This window comes from Populus trichocarpa, chromosome 4 (assembly GCF_000002775.5).
Source record: "Populus trichocarpa isolate Nisqually-1 chromosome 4, P.trichocarpa_v4.1, whole genome shotgun sequence".
NCBI lineage: Eukaryota > Viridiplantae > Streptophyta > Magnoliopsida > Malpighiales > Salicaceae > Populus > Populus trichocarpa.
This window is the reverse complement of record NC_037288.2, coordinates 1,645,189-1,668,357: the sequence shown is the minus strand read 5'-3', so window position 1 is coordinate 1,668,357 and position 23,169 is coordinate 1,645,189. Positions and strand designations below refer to the sequence as shown.

The window sequence follows — 23,169 nt, the reverse complement described above, 5'->3', positions numbered from 1 at the left end:
CTTGGTTATTAAATTTTCTTACTTCATGAAAAACATAATCTCTTAAACTTTTTTTTTTTTGGTTAAAATAATCCAACCCACGGTATCACGCTGGCCACATTGAGTGAGATTTGCTGGGGTGCACATATGAGTTCTAATTATCCCATTTTAAAAATAAATGATAGAATAAAATTGTTTGTATATAAAACGTACTCATTACCCAGTAATTTAGGTTCTTGGGTTGGAGTATATCCATAATGTATAAGCTTTCATACACACAGACCCAATATTAGATATAGAAGCCCATACCCATAACCCAACAATGTAGTCTTTTAGGTTTAAGCTGTCCATACTTGTTTATAAGCCTTTTTCGTACACACAAGCCCAATATGCATGGGAGACCCATACATCTCTCGCTTCCTAACATAATTGAAGACCTTGTAATAATTATCTTGTTTAATATAGCTTTCACTTCCAGCAAACATCTTTGTCGTTCCGATGTCAGATATTTTTTGGGTTCATATCCTTTTCCAACAAGATATTGCTAGCTTTCAGGTCTCGATGAATGATTCTGTGCCTAGAATCCTCATGGAGATAAAGAGTTCCCTTCGCAATTCTATTTACAATACAAGTTCGTGTTCGATATCGGTGGAAATGAATTAGTTAATAACAACTTAAAATCCAGTATTTGAAGAAAAATAAGCAGATTGTATCTAAAGATCAATGAATGGAAATTTCTGATCGAAAGCATTGAAGAAAACTAACCAAAGAGGAAGCGTCAAGGCTGCTGTCAAGCATAAATTCATAAACCAGAAGCTTTTCATCTCTACCAACACAAAAACAGAGAAGTTTGACAAGTTTTTTGTGCTGAATTTTCATGATTAGCAGAACTTCAATTGTAAACTCCTTTGTGCCTTTCTCAGACAAAGTTGAAAGTCTCTTTACTGCTACTTCCTTTCCATCGCTCAGTATGCACTCCGTTTAGAGTACTGCGAAGTGTGAATTTGAGCCAGGACATGAAGGGAATATGTTTCTTTTACCTTATAAACAGGCCAGAATCACCTTCTACAGGCAAATTCGAGTCAGAGAAGTTTTCGTAGCTGCATAAATGGATGCTAAATCCATGAATACGGATTCCCTGTCATTGAGGCCATCTCTCTGGGAATTTTGGAGCTGAAACTCTTTGTGGTTCGGGTGACCAATCCCATGACATTCCCCATCTTATCTTGTATTTTCTTTCTTCCCTGCCTAACAAGATTCACGAGGTCAAGTGGTCATAGAATAAAACCAGTAAGAAAATACTAGGTTTTTATGAATTTTTGTATATTATTATTTTTTCTTCATATAATTAAATATTTTTCATTAGAATCTATTAGATAGCTAATTGATGTGTCCATTAAATGTACACAGTCCTTATATTAGAACCCAATATTCCTAAAATTGAAATAAAAAGAAAAGCAAAATCAAAATATATAGATAAAAATAGAAAATCAAAATATAAAACCTATGACTGATTTGAGAATGATTGTCTTTTAAGGACTGAAACTTCTTACCAGGATGATCACGGAGGATTCTTATGAAGCATTGGTAGCAGAGGCCATCTTCTGACTGCAAATTCACAAGGAGATGTAAGAAAGAAACAGCCCAAGCTCTGGCTAATTTATTCTTATGGAGCATTCTCGTATTGCAATTTATTCTATTGTATTAAGCGATATGCCGAGTTTTTATTCTGGTGCATGAAAGTTCGTTCTTATTTATATGGATTATTTTCTCTCCTTAAACATAATTTACCTCCTCAATAAGTCTTTTTCTTGTTTTTTTTTCCAATTCTATAATAATATCTCAATACTAAAAGAATCCAAAGCCGGGCTTCCTCTCCATGTTGGGTTCAGGCAAGCCATGCTTACCTAAACCCAACATGGATATGCTTAGACCCGACTTCTTGGATTCACTTTGTACACCAAACTTCTATATTTATTATTTAATCTCCTTATCATCTCCTTAGCTTCTCTGTCACATTAAAGAATAACCTCTCTCGTACAATCAATGAAATATGCACGTCTTCAACCTATCTTAGAAATTTCACCATGATTCCGATAGTTGTGCTAATAATGGTGGGTGATTTCTTAGCACTTACTTCAAAAACAATAACTTAATTGATATTTCACTTGTTAAAGGATGGATGTCTAAATTTTAAAATTATGGGTTATGTTCACTTTTAAAAATTAATTTTTTTTTTAGAATAACTCATGATAATCAAAAAGATAAATTAAAAAAAAAATAAAAATAACTTTTTATATAAAAAAAATGTTTTAAGGGTGACATCGTTCTTTTCTTAAACATAACAAATTTTTTATTTGAATATCTGAAATCAGTGTTTATTTTTAGAATTTTTATTTTTTTTTTAATTACTAAATGATTTTTCACTATATATATTTTTTGTCTCCATCGAGATGCAACAGGACTCAAATTTTCAAAGGAGATTCTAATGTTGTTGTGCTACTGAAACCCGCTTTGTGAATTATCAAACGTTCAATCTCCTTAGATTAGGCTCAACAAATGTTATTAGGGTTGATTTTGATATACTTTTACTGGATTTAATGTTTTGTTTAATATTTTATGTTATTTTTTTTTTATGTGTTAGAATTTTGATTTTGTTTTCTAGTATAAGTCAGATTTTATAGCCTATAAAAATATCATAAACCTTTTAGAAGTAGATTTGGTCAAATTAACTTTGCATGAATAAAATAAGATTTTAAAATTATTTGTAGTCTATCTTTCTATGCTTGGTACTATCTTGATATGCTTCCGTCTGCATCACATTCTTCTAGAAATTTTGAAGTAGGAACAAGCTAATGTCGTCTGGCTTGACAATTTGTTCGTCATCATAGACTGAGTAATTTTTGCTTCCGTTTCTTTTTACCTAACCAGCCAAGTGTTTGATTGGTGGCTTCAGCCAAGTAGATAGGATCTTTCTTTAAAAAATGGCAATGCTATTGGAAAAAATCTATGAGGGGTAATTTGAAAAATCTCATTGTGAATAATAATAATCTCTCATGGAAAATAACAAAAACACGGTTGTTTAAATAGGAGCTTAACCTGATCTATCTAGAAAATATAAATCAAATAAAATCTTAAAACCTAACTAGGAAAGATATCTAAAATTAACCAGGAAAAAAAAAATTTCTAGACAGAAACTTCTGAGCTGAATTTGGACAGTTCTTGACCTTGGTTGACTAGTCTAGCCAGCCAACCTCCATACGTATCAGAGCCTGTAGAACACTCCTGTAAAATCTTTCCATGATCTAATGGTTAAATAAAAACTTATATCCTTTTTCATCAGAAAACTTGTTTAATGCATCCAGATTTCTTCGTGGATAGAACTTGTTGATATGCGTCCGTGTCACACTGTGCAATATATTTAGGCTTTGTTGAGATCTTCAGCCCTATGATCCCCAAAAAGGCTTAATCCGTCTTTTGCGAGCAAATTCTGATCTTAAAAAGCCAAGTGTCTTGTTGAGAAATTTGATTTGCTGCTGCTTTCCACCATTCATTTTTGTTACAAGAAAAAACGAAGAGTTGCACCACAATCACCTTGGTAATACGTTAGAAAGAGTGACCTTGTTAACAGAACTAACTCTCTGATTTGATGATGTAGTTTCTTCCGCAACAATTCGCCCAACAGAAAATGCAGGTTTTGTAGGGATAGGAATTTTAAAGTTATCACCTGCCAACATAACAACAACTGATGACATTGTTGGTCTGTCTACTGGGTCTTCTTGCACACACAACAACCCAATGTGGATGCATTTCAGCACCTCAGTCGCTACACTTGACTTCTCTAGTAACGAGTCCATCAACTCCAGTCCTTTACCTTCAGACCACAGCTTCCATGTCTGAAATATTAAAAATGTCCTGAATTAATATTAGACTATTCTTTGATAGACATAGTAGAGTAATATCTTTTCTTTAGACGAAATACAAGGATAGGAGCATACGAAATTGAGGAGGCTTTTCCCTTCTTCCGAAAGATGAAACCCGCCATTCCTTTTCCCGCTAATTATCTCTAACATGAGAACTCCGAAACTGAATACGTCTGATTTTACAGAAGATAGCCCTTCCATGGCATATTCAGGAGCCATATATCCACTGTTAAATCCAAATATAATAACAAAAAATCAATTTAGAGGCATGTGAATGTTGTGAAGTTTTGTGCAATGCTTGGAATATTCACCAAGTGTGATCTGTTTTCCTGGAAAGCAATGAATTGTTCACGGAATATGTTCAAAGTTATGGTGCGTATCTTTAATGAAGCTATATATATATATATATAAGAAAAAAAGACTACAATCCATTGGTACTAAAAGAACCACTGAGCATGAAAGAGGAGTCTGAGAAGCATTCGTAATATATTTGAAGTTTAGACCGACCGGTAGGATTGTGAGAGGCCGTTGGACAAAATGGAGAGTAATACTTACTATGTTCCAACAATTCTGTTTGTATTAGCCTCACTATGATTTCCACCGAAAATCCTTGCCATTCCGAAGTCTGATATCTTTGGATTCATCTCATAATCGAGCAAAATGTTGCTGGCCTTGAGGTCCCTGTGAATAATTCTGAGACGTGAATCTTCGTGCAAATACAAGAGCCCCCGAGCTATTCCGTTTATAATGCTTAGGCGTCTTTGCCAATCAAGTTGCACCCGCATAGCAGAATCTAATAAACATGGATGCAAAGTTCAATTAGTTAGCTTTTCCACCCTGTTAACAGGTTGTGGTTGCCCATACAGACGCACAAAAAATCCACTAATACTATTTTTTTTCAGGAAAAAAAAAAGAATATACAGCAGCAGGTTCTTTGAAGTTTTAGAGTCAAACCAAAGAGAAAGACATCCAGACTTTTGTTCGGCATGTATTCATAGACCAGCAGCTTTTCATTTTTTTCGAGGCAGCATCCCAAGAGTTTGACAAGGTTTCTGTGTTGTAGTCTTGCAATTAAATTGACTTCATTCATGAACTCCCTTAATCCTTGACCAGAAGTTCTTGAAAGCCTCTTAACTGCGATTTCTTTACCATCTTCCATTACACCCTGAAAACACATATATTTTCTAAACTAATAAGCAATTAAATATTCGATGAACCAAAAAACAAAAAAGCGTCATCTCTACATAATAATCAAAAAACATAGTGAAGATTGAATTATGTTTTCCAGAAACGACTTTTTTTTTTTTCAATTTAATTAGTACAGCTACCAACCATATAAATATGGACTTTATAGCCATCAGTACCTTGTACACCGGGCCAAAACCTCCTTGACCAAGTTTATTTTCATTAGAATATTGATTTGTAGCTTTGAGTACAATATCTAGCTGGATCAAAAAAGAATCCTGGGATTTCACCTCCCCATACATAATTTCATTCGAGCAGTCATCTTCAATTGTCCTTCCTTCCATATCAAGTAATTGAATCACCTGGCTGTTTCGTATTTCCTCTAAGGTGCAGATTACGAAATAATAGTAGTTAGAATAACAACAATGATGATGATTATCAGGACCATGATTAATAAATAATGGTAGACATAATTGTTTTTTACCTCTTTTCTTCCTTCTCCACATGGTGTAAGCGAAAGAACTTAACAGTAGGACCCCGACAATTGTAGATAGAGTTGCACCGATTATAATCCAAGTTTTTTTGCTACTTCCTTTGTCTCCTGCATAGCAAAAATGTTTTTCTTCAACATCGTCATAGAGAATTGAATGTGTATTGTGCTTTACATGAGGCAAAGACAAATTGCAGTACTAACTCCAACTTTCAGAACTAATTCAATTAGACAAATTCCTAATTCATTTTGTACGAGGCAGTTATACAGGTAGATAATAGCCTATGATGGTCTAGGGTGCAACATGAAAATCAAGCAGTCACAACGAAGAAAATGAAACTCTTACCTTGTGGTACAGGTGATGGTGCCAAGGCTGCAGACTCGACATAAGTTTCATTGTAATTTATATACGTTTCAAAATTAACAATACAACTCGGAAACAAGATTCTTCCTCCTCGCTTTTCATTACAACAAATTTCCAACCCAGAATAAGCTGCTAGAAGACATTGTTCACAATCGCCGCTAGATAGATCTGGTGTGCACTGCACCAAGACGTACAGATAGTGTTCCGTTGTATAATTAGCTTTCGTGGCTCGAAACTTCTTAGCACCTGCTGGCATATTTGCTGCCCGATTAACTGCAGTGAATATAGTGTTCAGAAGTTCCCGATTAAAATCTGCATGGACTGCTACATTTTCTGGATTCCACAACGTGTAATTAGGGTCTCTTTCCATGGTGGAGAACATGATCTTGTTCGAGTAACGCAGGAAGCACTCATCATACCATATGAAAGCCACCTTTTGGGTTGGACAACGTCGTTGAACTATATCCTTGGTGGCATTGGCCACGCAATTTTGGCAGACGTCAGTGCTAAGATCACCACGACAGAAAAAGAGGCCGTAGACATCATCAGGTTCCAGGCCCGCAGAGGCATTGAAGAATCCAATACTGTTGCTGGTGGCATTAGAGGCAAGTGATGAGAGAAGAGTATTTAAATTGTCCTTGTAGGTTGTTGTGGAAGTGGTTGTGTCGTCGCAAAAATGATGGAGGTAATTGGGGTTATTGAGGTTCTGTGCTTTAGTAATGATACAGAGGGTAAGCAAGTATAGGAGAATTGTATTGGAGAGTTTGATCGGAGAATTCATTCTAGCGACCAAGTGTTCTTTCAGCTACCTTAGACAAAATGTATTTTTATGAACAAAGTTTTCCCTTTCCACAGGGGAGAATATATCATATGGTTGCAAGAGTTTATCTAATTCCAAGCCATTTACCGACACTTCAAGTGGTCTGTCGGCTTAATGCTATATCTTCTTTAAAAAGCATCCACTTTGAATCATTGACGCAAACAACAGCAACAAGCAATATACCAAGTCAAACAATGTGTGTTTTGTTACAGACCAAAGTACCCCAACAAGCAATAAAACCGCTTATTTAAATGTTGCAGGTTTTCCATTCTCCCTAGCAAAAGAGTAGGCGGGCAGCTTTCTGAGGTTTATTCCGAGAATGGGACGGTAAGTGGGTATACTTTCCAACAAGCTTATTCAAACGTTGTAGGCTTTCCATTCTCCCAAGCAGAAGAGTAGGCGGGCAGCTTTCTGAGGTTTATTCCGATTTCCGAGAATGGGACGGTAGTGGGTGTACTTTTCAAATTACCATTTAATGTTCAAATCTATGATGAGGCTAATATTTCTCACAAATGCATTCGACTGAGGCCGTCAATTACATTTTTCTCGAGCCCCGTTTCGGGCTGGGGCTAGAGGGTAGTTAAAATCTGAATATTTTTTTAAAATTATTGTTTTAATTATTTTGATAGGTTAATATCTAAAATAAATATTAATAAATATAAGAAATATTATTTTAATATATTTTTGTACGAAAAAATATTTTTAAAAAATGTATTATACTATCAAATATCTTTTCAATGAAAAATAAAAAACTCAGTTTTTTAATTGGCGAAATTTGAAAGGGAAATAGCTGAAGATAGACAAATTCAGACCAACGATTAAATAAAAATAAATATGAAAGGACGGCAGAAATGATGTAACATTGAAATTAAGGATATCAAAGAGAAAGTCAATCTATGTTTTTGTACAGCGGTGCGCTTTCGGATATGTTTTTGACAAGTATAAGAGGGGAAATTATGGGTTCTATTTGGCTGGTTGTTGTCAGAATTTGCTTGATGCGCGACGGACAGGTCATCAATAATTGATCCCCATCGAGGGCTTGGATATGAAGAAAATTCAAACAAAATATTGTAGTAATATTTTTTTATAATGAAAACTAATAATGAAATTATAATTATTTTCGTTTATGCATGACACAGTAAGTATATTAAGTTTTATTCTAATTCTAATTAGAATTAAATAGAGAAGATTTTTATTTTATTTTTTGTATCCCTATACTCTTAATTTATATTTTTAAAAGTATTGTGTTGCTTGCAAATATGGTTAAATTAATGATATCCCATTCAAATTTGTGTAATATTGAAATATTAAACTAATCGGACTTGCCAAATTGCTTTGGAGACTATGTTGATGGGACTCTTCACTTTGCTTTAATATATCACAAATATACACATGAAAAAAGGCAAATTACAATAGAACATGAAATGGGATAAAGGATTAAATTACAAATGGATTGCCTCATCAAGAGTAAAATGTGATTCCTGCAATTGAGCCCCAATTTTCTTTCTGTCTTGATAGCTCCGTCTTATCACTGCGATTATTTCTAGTATGAAATGAGTCAATCATCCACTTTAATATCTTATTGAACAAAAATGATGATATTGTTTCTCCATTGATAAAAAAATTTTGATTTTTGAGAAGTATCATAATCATCCAATAAAAAGAATTTTCATTTTTTTAAATGAATGATTTGAAAACTTTTTGGTTTTAACAACTGATTGCAGAGTTGTTTATTCGGACCTTTCAACTCATAGATATAGATCTCAAACCTATGAATGGGAATATTCCTGAAACTCACAAAAAAAAATAGAAAGTGAGTTAGACAAAAAAAAATAAAAAAAAAAGAAGAAACTTGGACCAATAAGTTTTTGTTATTAGAAATAATCGCAGGGACATATAAGTTTAACTATGCGAAAAGGTGAAAAAGGAAAAAGAAAAAAAAAATAGTTTGACTGGAAAAATAAAGGGGAGAAAAGATCTCTATTATCGAAGTGCATGCGAAATCGTCAAGTCCTTATTATTTGAACAAGGAAGAGGAAACCTCTTTGAATAACTATTGAAACACTTATTCTAACCCACGATTGACTTTCAGAAACAAACGTACGTCTTCTTTCGAAGTAAAAGTCATTGCTTTGTTTTCTGGAATAAATAATACAGCCAGCTTATACTCTTTGCATACGAGTCTTTAGCGTTATCATGATGGCAGATTGTTTACATTATTAAATTGATTTTTTAAATATTTAATAATTCAAAAAAAAATTAAAATTCAAAAATATTTTTTTCTCGATCAACCACCCTTTTTTTCTATTAAAACTCTGTTAACCCGAATAAAAAAATGAATTTCAAATCATTTCGAGTCAAAACTGTAATTTTTGATCAAAATCATGTTCACATAAACAATACAGATCAAACCATGTCAACAGGATAAAAAAATAAATTTCAGGTTATTTTAAATCAAATTGTTATTTTCTATCAATGTTCAATCCACTCGGTTAATATTGATAGAAAAATTTTTCTGTGTTTGAAATTAATTTATTAGTAATCAAAATTAATTTTTAACAACTGAAATAGATTTTTTCTAATACTTGACTTTTTAGTTTTATATATATATAATAAAACAGAAATTAATAATCAAAAGTATTTTTTCAACGGATCATACAGATAGCTACGTGTCTCTTGTCGTGTTTCTTGGAATGATTAGGAGCTTACAAAAACGAATGGGACTACAAGGAAGATCAAGGAACCAAACTATTAGCCTAAAAATCTATCAGCCTACTTTGATTAATGCCTAAAGATTATAGCCTAATAATTTTCAGGTGTGTTGAAAGTTGAAACTTGGAAGAGCACTCTGAGAGTTGTTTGCAGTTTGCAAATTTGTGGTTGTTGCTGATGATTTCTTCATAAATCTCGTCTCTTAAATTCAATTCACTTCTTGCAACTGTCCTGTAAACTGCTCCTGAGCAATGTCATCTTTCATGGCCACGGTTTATAACTCCTCTGAAGAATTTGAAAGACCAGTTCAACATGTGTATTTTGAGATTGCTAAGATGGAAACTGCTCTGGATTTTCATTGATTCTAGATTGTTGACACTTCTGTGACTATGTATTCTAGACTCTGACTTGCTTATTGATGCCTGCCTTTGTTGACAAATTCTAAAATACGGGAAGCTTTTTCTGGATTGTTTTCTGTGTGTAACAGAACCAAAATATTGTTAAGGGATCGATGTAACCACAACTTACGAGAAGAGGGACCAATATTGATTTTTCCACACTATCCTGGGCTTTCATCTATTAAGCCCAAATCATAGTACGTACTAGGTATTTTAAGCTTTTTGCCGGGCTTTCATATCAAGAAAAATGTGATCAACGAGAGCAAGATCATATCAGAGATTGTTGTTAATAAAATTGATAGAATTAAACTTGAAAGGAATTAACTTTAAGATCATAGGATATTTTTATATATAACCGAGATAAACTGATATTAATAAAATAAAAATGACGAAATTAAACTCACAACTAAAGATTTCTTAATATAACACATCTCTCTTGAAGATAAAGAGTGCATTTACAGGTTTTTTTTAAAAAAAATTTAAATTATTTTTTAATATTCTATTACCCCTTGATAAAAGGGGTAATGAAATATGTTCTTTGAAGAAAATTCTATGCCTTGTTAGATAAAAGTTTGTTCAAGATGAAACAATTCATGAAAAATCAAATGCATAAAAGATTACATGTTATTTCAACAAAATAAATAGTGGGAATCTTTCTAAATTAAATAGAGGGGATGGAATAACCCTGCCTAAAATAAAAAATCCTTTTATGAAAGTGCTGAAAGTCTGATCATGTTATTCAGTTTATTCCCAAATTCGGCAGACAAAATTCACATATATTCACTATAGTCGAATTCCACAATTACAATACTTCAAAGAACGACTTCGTTTTAATTACCTTGGGAAAAAAAAGAAGAATTCTATAAAAAACAAATCACTTTCTCCAATTTACATTATAAAGATTGCTTCTTCTTTTTTTAATAATAGTCGAGATTTTATTAAAAGAGAACCAGATTACCAATAAGTTAATGACAATCTAGTTGGCAAGGGAAAGGAGTTCTGAACAAGGAAGAAAGAAAAATAGCAAAATAAGAGGCAGGAAAACAAGAGCAAAAGCTATACACAAGCCAACATTAATTAAACCAGAGTAGAATGTCTTCAGAACCTCTTACCAGTTCATTCCCACTGCAAATGAGATTAGAGTCCATAGGTGCTAGCTTATGAAAAATGAGATCAAATATGGAATTCCAATCTAGCTCTTTATCTTAAAAAATGAGTTTGTTTCTGGCATTTCAAATTCCCCACAATAATACATAGGATAGTAAAGTGATTGTTCTCTGCTGAAATCTGCCATAATTTTCAGGATTCATAGGAATGAAGATACACATGAGATGCACATTCAATATCATTATCATAGAAAGGACATAATACTTGTTCTAGTGTAATTAAAAACATGAGATGCCATTCAATATCATTATAAAGATTGCATTAAAAACAAAAAAAAGTTATATTACAAAGAAACTGAAATATATAGGCTATGGAAAAATGATTTAATTTTGAGAAAATACATTAATTAAATAAAGAAGAAGAAGAAGAAGAAGAAGAATACATTAATTAATTTGCTGAAAGAAATCCACTAGTCCTTATTTTCCATTTCTTGGAACGATACAGCTTAACCCTCTTCTTCTTATCTTTTATTTTCCCATCCGAACCCAGAGGAAGAACCCCTTGGTACTTGACCTTATGATGCTTACTCTTGATACCCCAAGTTTTGTATTTAATGCTAGTAATTAACTCAACATACAATTTAGCCGTTCCATGAGAAATTTCCTTGGCAAGAGCTCTCCATACCAGTGGATTAATATCCACTGTAGGTACATGTTGATAAGCATTATTGTCTTTGCCTTGATCAAACCTTGGAATTGTATTGTTTCCCACCATGTCTTGCTTATATTTGAAACTCAACAAAATGTCATCGTAGTAGATGCTGGACTCTTTGTCTGAATTTTTAACTTGAAGAACATAATTGAAGGTAGCCCTTGGATTCTCATCACTAACTGAAGTTGGGATGGAGAAATCGATGATGGTGAAATTTGGCTCTTTGGGACGTAAACTTAGCCAGAAACAAAGGGCAAGGAGGCCTAAGAGGCCTATAATTTGGAGAAGCCATAGGTGGAAATGTTTAGTTTCACACATTATTATAACCTTTGTTGAGAGGTGGAATAAGAGATTTTGAGGTATATTAAGGGTTCATTAAAGGTAGCTTGAAATATGATTTGTTTGTGCATGAGGCAATAGTGCTTTGAGTGAGAATTAAGAAAAGTGAGAAGTTTGATGCTTTGTGCCCAAAGGTGGCAGTTTTGAGGGAATATTTATTGGAGGTTGAAGAACAGAGAATACATGCTTTGCTTTGGAAGGATATTTTAGAAGAAAAAAAAGGTGCATGGAAGCTCCTTCCATCAAGCCTGGAATGTATAGAGTACATAGTGTGCTTTACAACCTAGCTAGGAAAGAAAATCAAGCAAGTAAAATAATGAAGAATTACAAAGAATTCTGAAGTGCTGTTCAAGTAGTCTATGGATGCTCAATTTCCTGCTTAGCATTATTATCTATTATTGGGTTAGAACCTCAGGCTTTTCTTACATCCGGATTTGGATTTGGACATTGAGGAGAATATTGGTGGCAGTAAAGGGGTTTTTTTTTTAAAAAAAAAAAAAATAAACGCTTTACAGTTTAATCCGAGTCTGGCAAAGAGGAAGAATCACAGCTTTCTTTTCTTTTGTAGAATTATTTAAGGTCCATTTCAAACAAGGAATGAACCCTTTGTCAGGATTGTCTGACTGTTTAAAAAAGAAGAAGAAAAAGAAGTGTCTTTTGACTGTTTTCTTGGATAATGTTTGGTTATTATCTACACAAAAAAGATACAAATAGTTTAGTTTTTTGTATGTTATTTTTATTTTGAAAGTATACAAATTAATTTTAAATTTTTTTTATTTTATATCTCTCTAATTAGATTTATTTTTATTTTTTATATATCTATTTTTTTCTTGCAATACTAACCACCTTAAAGACGCGGAAGGGACTTTAGAGTCTATTTGGGGACGCGGTTGAAATCATATTTTCTAAAAATTTAAAATTTTTTACTTTAAATTAATTTTTTTTATATTTTTAAATTGATTTGATATGCTGATGTAAAAAATAATTTTTAAAAAATAAATATATATATTATTTTGATGTATATCTAAGAAAAAAAACACATTGAATCATAACCCCTACCACATCCTCAAATACAAGCTTAAAAGATGAAAGTAATAAAGATGAATTTTGATGTAATTTTGTATTCAAGCTAGTTCTCTTCCAAATAAATGGAGATAACCATATGTGGTCGAAGTATATTGGGCTCGATTTTAATTCAGATATTAATGTTAATTGAGTTATAGTTATTGTTTAAATGTCAATCGTTATTGATTGAAGAACTTAATTAATAGAAAACTTAATAAAGTAATAAATAACTTAATAAACTATTAGAAATTGGATCATTTTGAAGGAAAAATATGATGGAAATGTATGAATCACACCCTTCTATCTCTTAGGAAAAAAAAATCAATATCCAAGTAAAATATATTCAAATTAAAAAGATAAAGACAACTACAAAGAAAATTACATAACTTACACTCTGACAAATCAATTACTGAAATATACAGGGCACCTCTTGTTTTTATAACTTGCCAAGATGGACCCATCTGGGCTAACACCAATTTCACAATTGGAATGCATCCGATGGCGCTTACTGTCCCACGTGGACACCTTAAATCGAACCATCCCCGTTACATCCAAACGAAAAACAACTGTTCCGAGCGCACGATCATTCCTAAACTCAGACCAGCTGTCACTAGTCACATTTAGGGTGGCCCCACTCAAAACCTTGTACAAAATAGTTGTATTTTTGGGCTCTTGATAAAACGAGTCAACTAAAGGTGCATACCCAATCACTTGATTTCTGTAATGAACAAAGGCTTCCACTGAATCATAATAATACCCGATTACTTGGTTCGAGTTCCGAGCTGTGACATTGAAAATTATCTCAGCATTATCGAACCCAGTTGGCTGATCCAAACCTGGAATCAAAAAATTCCGGATGTGGATCCGAGGACGATGTGGGCGCAAACTGAGCCATGCTATGAATGCAGCAATGCCAACAATGAATAGAAGGGTTAGGAATATGCCACATATAATCTTGGAGACCCGAGTGGTCAAACTATCACGGGCTCGATGGACATAGTAGCTGGCGGAATGGTGGCGTTTCAGTGGCCGGGCTTCTCGTTCATGTTGAATGGGTACTTGTTGGGCGGTGGACATCTTTTATGGGCAAGAAAATGAAGGGAATTTCGAAAGAGTTTTGATGAATGGAAGTGTTTGTGGAATTGAGTTATGTAGTGTAGCAAGGAAGGCGGGGCTTGAAGTTAAGGATTGGAGGTATTTGCATGGGGAAGAAAAGAATATATTCTTGTCATTGTTTGTTCAATTGCTTTTGCATATAAATGGTAAAAGCATTATTGTTTTTGTAAAAGCATTCATGTTAAGTGTCTTAAACATTTGCTGGTAATAAGTGATAATTAATATACTCGATAAAAGTACATCGCTTCTCTCGAACCACATAAATCAAATCTCAGCACATGAAAAGGGAAAGAAAATCTAAGACGACTCCGAATTACCAAGTATAAAACCCGAAACCATATAAAAAAGAGAAGAAAAGTTGTCGATATGCACCCATTCTAGGATATAAGCAATCATTAATTGTGGTTAAAGCACCTCCATTGAATAATCCAAATGGAGTACAAAATGTGATGGCATATACTAGTCTTTGGTGTCGTACGAGAACAAGGCATAAAGGTTCCCTCCAGATCATGGAAGGGATATGGTATATGAATAGTCATAACCTCGTAGTTAGTCCTCCGACTTTTTCTATGTGAGTTGTTGCTATTTGAGAATCTCACTTTTTGATGTTTCGTACAAAATATACTTACGTTGATCAGATACTCTTTTTATGGTATTTTGACATTAGCCACTTTACCCTATTATGTTAAGAAACTTGGGAGTGAAACTCCTGATTTTTTTCTCCCCCAGTTTTTTTAAAAATTTCATCATTTGATTTCTTAATTTTATGCTTAAACTGTTTTTTAATATTCATTTAAATTGTTTTTTCAGCAGCTAAGTAAATGTCAAATAACCAAATTTAACCAAAAAAAAATTGAGCTATTAGATAAGATCACAAGATATAATTTATATTATTTTCTAACACTCTCCTCAAATGAAAACATTTTGGACTTAAAACTTGTGCATATTTACATTACCATATTAAGAAACCAATTCAACCTAAAAACTTAAACAGTTAGATAAGATCCCAAAATATGATTTATATTGTTATAATTCAATTTTGACCTGTTATTTTTTAATTTAATTTTACAGGGATTAAAATGTGTGATTTATCAAATTATACGAAAATTATGTATTACAGTGTGTTTTTACTATTTTATCTTTATTATCAAGATAATAATAATTATCTACTTTTAAATTTAATTTTTAATCAAATTAAAATTTTAAAAAAATAATAAATTTGTTCAAGAGATGAGATTCTTGGACTGTAAATATAAATTCTACTATTCTAGTGCATGCACTCAAGGGAAGATCATTACAAGAAAACCAGGGGGACATTAAAAAAGGAAAACTAGGAAAGACATAAGAAAACAGGGGCGGCAAACCTTAAAGAAAAATAATCATCCTCTAAGATAAGCCGCCGCCCCTGTTTTTGATAGTCTCTTCGAGAACCGGCCATAGGACCCCACACCAACCTCTCTTCTCCCACTCCTGGCCAACGACATTCGTCTCCATTTCCAGGAACCCTCACAGGAACCAGAAGCCCCTGTCTTTTCCCAATTTTTCTGGTACCCCCGGAGAAATCAACACCCAATACTAGAAGCCGCCGCCCCCTTCATCTTCCCCACTTGTCTTCCCCGGCCTAGAATCGCAGAGGGAGCGCCTCCCCTCACTTCTCTTGCTTTTCTCCTTCAAATCTTCTCTCACTACCCGCAAACCAGAGCATCCCCCTTTTCTCTCTACCGAACCCCAACTGAAAACCAAATTTCACTTGGATCCGAAGAACAAAATTCTCTCTCAGATCTAATTACCCATCTCCACTCAACCGACGAAGACCGCAGCAACAGCAACATCAGCCTCTCCATAACCCCGATTCGCCCCCCCCCCCCCCCACAGTGACACAGATCTGGACCGAAACCTACCATCACCAGCACCTTGGCCACCGGAAGAAAGAGAAGAAATTGTTTGAGAAAACGAAGGGAATAGATCTGTAAAAAGTAAAGAAATAAAATCGACTGCTTGTTGCGTTTTTCTCTTTGCAGGTCACGGTGAAAGCCACCGCCGGTAGGAAAGGGAAGAGGGGAAGAAGCCAATCGAGACCCACTCGTTCCTGGTTTTTTTACGGCGGAGCGTGAAGCCACGCGCCGCCACTTTTTCCCTTGACTTAGGAGCTTCCCAGCACTGTTCCAGCAACGCTTTGGACCCCATTTCAGTATACCGTGGACATACTAAACACCTCGGAAGGTCAATTCATGACCTCAAACCATTTTTGAACAAATTGATTATATATTGCGAATTTGGAACAAAGGTGTTTGTTATTCCTGAATGATATTTGGACTATTAATTTGGTATGGTGTACTATTGATTTTGAAATAATTTGAATATTTGCGGAATGAGGATTTTTTTTTTTTTTTTGGGTCTAGGTTGATACCTATTAAAAAAATATATATAAAAGTTGTTTTTTTTATTGGTTTATTTATTGTTGTTAGAATTAGAAATATTTGTGTTCTTTAATGTTAATCACGAATATTTATATCACTAATGCTAAAATTAGGAATATTTTAGGTATTTATTAATGATAGAGTTAGGGATATTGACACTAAAATTATGAATTATTTTGATCTTCATTATTTATTGACGTCAAAATTAACAATACCATATATTTTTTTTTTGCTACGTAATATTTATAAATACTAGAGTTAAAAATATTCGTAACTGAATATTCACTGACATTAGTCAATAATATTACAAGCAGATCATCATAGCATAAATCAATAAACTCTTAGCAATTTAAAACAAAACTAGCAATGTGGCCTATCTCAAGTAGAACATTTAAGGGGTGATAATATCTTTTCTTTTGCATAACCAGTTTCGTATCATATAATTTTTGTTGATCAGTTAGGATTTCTAATAACCATAATATTAAATGATCATTTCTTGAACTAGACCTTTCTTCAAAGAACAAGATATTAGATATATATTTTTTTTCCAACAAGAAAATTGTTTATGGTCGTTGCGATGTTCGAGTGTGACATATATTATTCTTTAACAGTAGACTAGATCATTCGAGATAATTTTTACACGGTTTAATAACTCAGACTAGGAAACGAGTCGAGTCAAGAAGCCTTTTTCTGTCAACTCCATCTTTTTTTTTTCTCAATTTCCTACTCAAACTTTTTTTATTAGTCAAGCTTGTTGCCTTTAAACCAGTCAATTAAGTTGATTAGGTCATGTTATGACAACTTTCATACAATTTAATTTTAAACCCAAGCTAGACAATAAATTCAACATGAGGTTCTTTTTGTCAATTTCATTTTTTCCTCTCAATTCATCATTAGAATTTTTTTTTCCGGTAGGTTGAGTTGTTTTTAGACAAATCAAGTTGATTGAGTCATGTTGGAACAACTCCCATATGATTTAATTTTAAACTCGAGTTAGATAAAAAGTTAGATTAAAAGGTTTCAAATTTGACAAGTTAGACCAGGTTTAATAACAACGTTAAATAGTTCTCTATGCTTAGTTATTTTTTTTACATTTAAAAAAAAAATTTAATCTGACCCACAACATAACGCATATCTATAAACTAATTATCATATTAAATGATATCTAGGATAAGTAAATTTTGTTTTTCTTATAAGTATTGAAAATTGTAAATTTAAGGTGCTAAAATAGAAAAAAAAATTGTAGTTTGGATATTACTCAAATCAATTATAAATAGGTATCGGCATTGAAAATTTAGAGATAAAAAAGGAAAGAAAATAACTAAAACTTGGAATAGTGATTTCTAAATGAATTGAAACCTTTGTGTTTATTTTCATCCGTAGCCAAATGCACCTTGCACCACGCATCGGATCCAATTTTCCAAAATCCCATCAAATTTCTTCCTACGTTCAACTTGAACCTCTCCAAGTGGAAATCGTAAGCTTTAACTTACAATAACATTTAAGCTGTCATGTAGGTGAACGAATTTAGATGACTAATTAATGAGCAGTCCTAAATCTCTAATAATTAGATGAGTATTTTGAAAAGCCAATTTTAATATTAATTTTTATTATAGTAAAATTGAGAAGTTCGCATTTAATTTATTTTTATACTATTTTTAAAGATTGAATTTTATTTAAAATTCAAATTTTTACACTCAAAATAATTTGAACACAAGTTTTTATTAAAACAGCCCGTAAATCAATTACTATTGTATACTATCATAGGGCAATATAGTATTGAGATATTAAGATTTCAAATTAAAGATTTTAATTTTAAATCCCGAAATGCGCGCATTGATTGTGATAAACTTGGAGATTTGAGAATAAGACATCACTAATCTTCTAAAAAAAGAAGATTGAAGAGAATCAGACACGACAGCTACTTCATGCAGAGACACTGGTAAACAGACAAAGGAGTTCAAAAGAATAAATCTAGTTCTGAATCCAAACAGCTCTTTTATCTTCTTCTTCTTTTTTTTTTTTTCAGGATTGTGGGGGTTATCAGTAGTCGGTGCTTAATCACAATCAGTCAATTAAGAAAATAGCTCAGTACTGCTCTGATTCAGGCATTTCGCAAGCATTAAGATTTGTTTAATGCCTATTGATTTAAATTGTACTTAATACCTGCCCTGGGATATTCGCCATGTTTCAATATTATTTCCTTGAGAAAACCTGCTCTAGGGTATGCCTTGTATGTTTCTGTTATATATTTGATTAAGAACATGCAAGGCCAAATCATACATTTTTGTTATCGAATCTGGACCAGTGGACTAGGACAGCCTGCCAAATCGTTGCAATAATATAAAAACTTTTTATTTGTTGAAAAAACTATTTTTAAATGAGACGGAGTTGAATATTCATAAAATAGTTTCAACATAAGTATCTATATTTTGAATATAAAGCATTCATGAATCATGAGAAGTTTAATTCTCATGTACTTTTTTAAAATAAAATCCAAAATGATAACACATGTAACAGTGAGTTTTCTTACACTGGTGAAAAAAAGCTAATACATTCATTAACTTAATCCCATCTATAAAAGTTGTTCCTATGCTGTGTCCTTTACAGATTAATTGTGTTTTAGTAAATGAGATAATCCACTTCACATTATTACTCTCTGTTTACACAACATGCTCCAATCATATCAGCTATTGTGTGAAGCAATGGAGTAATAAGGTAACTCAAGATTCCTGGAGTAAGAAAGCAGAAGACTTAAACAGCACTAGCTACAATTTTGCTTCTATTAGTGGAGAAATGTTGGGTGATAAAGATAGAAATCTTTTTGGTACTGATGAAGGTGTTTCAACAGCAACAAATTCTAGCCAGAATGGCAGTGTCGCAGATGAGGAAACAACAACTGTACAATCCGAAAACACTAGATCAAGATCAAGCAAATCATCCTTGAAGACTGTATGGAGGCTGTCAAATAAATGAAAAGAATATTGCTCAGCCTTTTCTTATGGAAAGATAATTATTGCCTATTGTATATAAAAAGAACGCGAGTCTTTTGAGTGTGTTGCTCACGGTTCTCTTAACAAATAATAAACAAGAACCCTTCTTCTGCAATTTCAAAATCTGTTAGTTTATAGATTTTCTTCTAATTCCAAATATTTGTAGATTAATTTTTGTTGTCCAAGTGCCAGAGTGAAAGTAAATGGACACTTGCCAACATTGTTTCTCAAAACATCTGTCCTTGGCTCCTTGCCATGCACAGTTGACTAACTTCCGTACAAATTAAGCACTCGTTGTTCATAAAAAAAATCTGGAAAAATATTACAAGAATTGCGTTCGAATGGATAAAAATTGTTTAACTGGTTAATATGGTGGAATTTCAGTCTTATTACTCCTTGCTGCAATCGATCTCTGCAATGTGAATTAATTTGGTCTTTCATGAAGCAGGTCTTATATTTGTAGTAACTTACCATAATTAGAGCCTACCACAGGTTTCTCTTTTTATTTTTTCAATTATAAAATAATATAAATTATATTTTAGGATCTTATCTAATAACTTAAGTTTTTAAATTTAATTGATTATTTAACATGATATCAGAGTTTTAATGACTAAGTGGTCATGAGTTCGAATCTCACTTTTATTTGATAAAAGTACTAAACACAAGATAGTGTAAGCTTATGCAAATTTTAAATTTAAAGAATTTTCTCTTAAAAAATATATTATAAAATAATATAAATCATATCTTAACATATCACATAATAATTTAAGCTTTTAGAACAAAATGTAAGCTATTAATCATCATTGTCTACATCCCGCTATCATAATTCTTCATTTCCTGTTCTTTTACATCAAAGTCACTCAGAATCTGAACATGTCAACTAATTTTAAACGGTATCGCTTCATTAATTGCCAGTCCAATTTAGAAATTGAATGGATGCAGTTTCATTGGGTTTGAGAGGTTGGCATGCACAACAATTAGACAAAAATTAATAAAAGAGAATAAAAAACTAATCTTGCAACACTTCATATGAAAGCTTATAAGGTCTTAATGGAAAAAAACATTATTTTACGCTTACTATTATTGATTAACGAATCAATTGCTTTCCACACTTGATACAATTATTGCATGGCACTAGCCATATATATCTTTCCATGCACACAAGAAAAATATATTCCATAATGACAATAAACTTTGTCTAGTTAATTAACTTTGCTGCAAACTTTCCTGATTTCACCAGCTTTACCAGTAAGAACTTCAACCCTTCCCATTTTTCTCATGGAAACACCAAAGTCTTTGAAGAAAGTGGATCCATCGCTAGCAACAGACTGAAGTTTAACATAAGCTTTTGTGTAATTGTTGTCAAGGAGAGCTGCATCAGACTGGAAAAGTGCCCTTCTATTAGCTACGAGTTTATAATATCTGTTGTCGAATGTCCTGGCGCCTCCAGGATCCATTTCGACTAGCGTAATTTGATCTCCTGCCTTGCATATTTTCTTCAACCGTGTTATGTATTCTGAATCCAGTGTGGGATCAGTGTCACCCTTTCCGGTGAAGTTGTAAAGCCGAGAATCGAAAGAAGAGCAATGAGAAGTGCCAATGGTGTGCGCACCTACGTGCCAGGAAGAATAAATAGAATTATTCAAGTTCAATTTCTTGTTTCAAGAATCTCTATGAAGAAACTGAACTTGAAATGTTTAAATACCTGAGAGCACTACAAGGTCCTTTTTGCTTAGGTTCTTAGAACGAAATTGTGTTAACAATTGAGAAATGTTTGCGAAAAATGGTGGCAGGTTTGTTAAAGGCTCTGAAACGTTAGACACCCTTCCATCTCTTCTTCCAGTTTCAACTCGCCAGGATGGTCCCAAAGTCTGAGAGGATAATTTTTTGTTAAATACAAACATTTTGCTTGCAAAAGAAACTCTCTAATGAATTTGAAAGATATTTCTTACCGCGACCGTGACATCCCTAGCCACAATGGCCAAGATATCTGCACAGGAAACCACTCCAGGGCACTTTTTTTCTAACGCAGCCTTGACCCTGTCAATAACTTGATATCCTCTAAGGCTTAAATTTGGAGGTGAATCTTTTTCAGCTTGGCCAGTACTAGAGTTCAAAAGAATTGACGCATCACAACCCTGTAGACATATAAAATTAGCTAGTGATCGTAAGGGTTTTGCTATAATTCAAGCAAAAAAGAATAAACTGTTTCAGAATTTCAAATGATCAGAAATGGATTAATGGCTTACGTACCCTAACAAAGCAGTCATGAAAGTGCAACCTCAACAAAGGGCCACTAAGACTAGGAGCAACTTTCAACACTTGATCCATAACCCCTTTCACAATAGCTTCAGCTTGTGGACATGTATCCTTGTAAAACCCTACCTTCAATTGCGCATTTGCCGAGTTAAAGACAAATGCTAGCAAAACCAATTGAATAAAGATTAAACCTGAAGAAAGCTTTAAACTATCCATGTCTAAGAGACAATGACTATGTTGTGAACCTCAATTTCCTGATGAGAACACAAGGACACATGCCAACTCTTTTATAACTAGCCTTGATCACACGCCGCTCATTTCATGGAAAAAGCTGTCATTACAAGACATCTGATATGTTATTGCCTTAAGAATTAAACTCGTTAGATGATTTAATTTGATATTTTAATCATATGGTGGTGGGCATTATATTTTAATTTCATGTAGACTTAATTAATTGGTATAAGATCATGATGGTGTCATTTTTATTTTTTTTAATATTAAGAAGAAAGCTCGACGATGATCCGTGACAGTAATGTTGCATGCGATTGATATCAGTAGCTGGAATCAAAATTGATTTTAATTCCAGCTACCTTGTGTCAGGCGGTAACATGTCCATGCCATCTAGTAGCTGGAATGAAAGTTTGATTTCATTGCTCAAAAGGAACAAATATTTTAATTCAGAAACATCTCAATAGGCCGTTCCGTTGACACGATGCATGGCGGCTTCTCTCAAATGCCACATGGGCTAATTATCATTCAAACAAAGTTAGGTATATATTGCAATTACTTGAGGCATGCAGCCCTATTTTCCTATTTTTTCTATTTTATTCTCTAACACATCTCCTTAAATGAAAACTTCTTTAACTGTCTTGTACTTAATTTTTATCAAATAAATAATAATAGTGAGATTCAAACTCGTGATCACTTAGTCATCAAGACTCTGATACCATGTTAAAAAACCATCTCAACTCAATAATTTAATGTGAAGTGAAGTTCCAAGATATAATTTAAATTACTCTTTATCATGTATGTCATGCTAATGAATAAAATTTTCCTTAGTTAATTTTAAAGTTAAGACATCATTGATCTCATTATCTCTTACTACAACTTGTCCTGAACATAATTAATCTTCTGGGCTTGCAATAATATAAAAGAACAATATTGTTTGATAAGGCAGAGGTATTCGTTTATTGAAAAATATATAACTTTAAGCGCGATTTATCGATCCAACGAAAAAAAAAAAAACTAAAACGATCTTCATGGCACATCTTTCATTATATTGGTATAT

At 33.1% G+C, this 23,169-nt stretch overlaps 3 protein-coding genes across 3 annotated transcripts; all 3 read right to left on the bottom strand.

Annotated features, from left to right (window-relative positions):
• Positions 1 to 3,020: 3,020 nt before the first annotated feature.
• LOC7458555 (cysteine-rich receptor-like protein kinase 10) lies at positions 3,021 to 6,837 on the bottom strand. The gene is made up of 7 exons (XM_024592754.2): positions 5,924 to 6,837; positions 5,572 to 5,688; positions 5,267 to 5,469; positions 4,857 to 5,067; positions 4,458 to 4,695; positions 3,978 to 4,128; positions 3,021 to 3,875 (listed from the first exon to the last, which is right to left on the bottom strand). The coding sequence occupies exons 1-7, from the start codon at positions 6,720 to 6,722 to the stop codon at positions 3,570 to 3,572; spliced, it is 2,025 nt and encodes a 674-aa protein (XP_024448522.1). The 5' UTR covers positions 6,723 to 6,837; the 3' UTR covers positions 3,021 to 3,569.
• A 6,579-nt stretch (positions 6,838 to 13,416) lies between these two features.
• LOC112327105 (NDR1/HIN1-like protein 26) lies at positions 13,417 to 14,240 on the bottom strand. Its single transcript, XM_024598427.2, has one exon. The coding sequence runs from the start codon at positions 14,168 to 14,170 to the stop codon at positions 13,496 to 13,498; it is 675 nt and encodes a 224-aa protein (XP_024454195.1). The 5' UTR covers positions 14,171 to 14,240; the 3' UTR covers positions 13,417 to 13,495.
• A 6,435-nt stretch (positions 14,241 to 20,675) lies between these two features.
• Positions 20,676 to 22,213, bottom strand: LOC7458552 (peroxidase 27). Its single transcript, XM_002304898.3, has 4 exons — positions 21,876 to 22,213; positions 21,575 to 21,760; positions 21,328 to 21,493; positions 20,676 to 21,234 (listed from the first exon to the last, which is right to left on the bottom strand). Exons 1-4 carry the CDS (start codon positions 22,095 to 22,097, stop codon positions 20,825 to 20,827), a joined length of 984 nt encoding a protein of 327 aa, XP_002304934.1. The 5' UTR covers positions 22,098 to 22,213; the 3' UTR covers positions 20,676 to 20,824.
• Between the last annotated feature and the right edge of the window lie 956 nt (positions 22,214 to 23,169).

Bases quoted from the DNA above. Each gene is read 5' to 3' on its own strand.
- LOC7458555 (XM_024592754.2), bottom strand. From the start codon at position 6,722: ATGAATTCTCCGATCAAACTCTCCAATACAATTCTCCTATACTTGCTT. The intron at 5,470-5,571 runs GTAAAAAACAAT...TCTGCACCTTAG, and splicing joins GTGGAGAAGGAAGAAAAGAG to AGGAAATACGAAACAGCCAG. The intron at 4,696-4,856 runs GTTTGACTCTAA...CATGTTTATTAG, and splicing joins TCTGGATGTCTTTCTCTTTG to ATTCTGCTATGCGGGTGCAA.
- LOC112327105 (XM_024598427.2), bottom strand. From the start codon at position 14,170: ATGTCCACCGCCCAACAAGTACCCATTCAACATGAACGAGAAGCCCGG.
- LOC7458552 (XM_002304898.3), bottom strand. From the start codon at position 22,097: ATGGATAGTTTAAAGCTTTCTTCAGGTTTAATCTTTATTCAATTGGTT. The intron at 21,761-21,875 runs GTACGTAAGCCA...ATATGTCTACAG, and splicing joins TTCATGACTGCTTTGTTAGG to GGTTGTGATGCGTCAATTCT. The intron at 21,494-21,574 runs GTAAGAAATATC...TTATCCTCTCAG, and splicing joins CTAGGGATGTCACGGTCGCG to ACTTTGGGACCATCCTGGCG.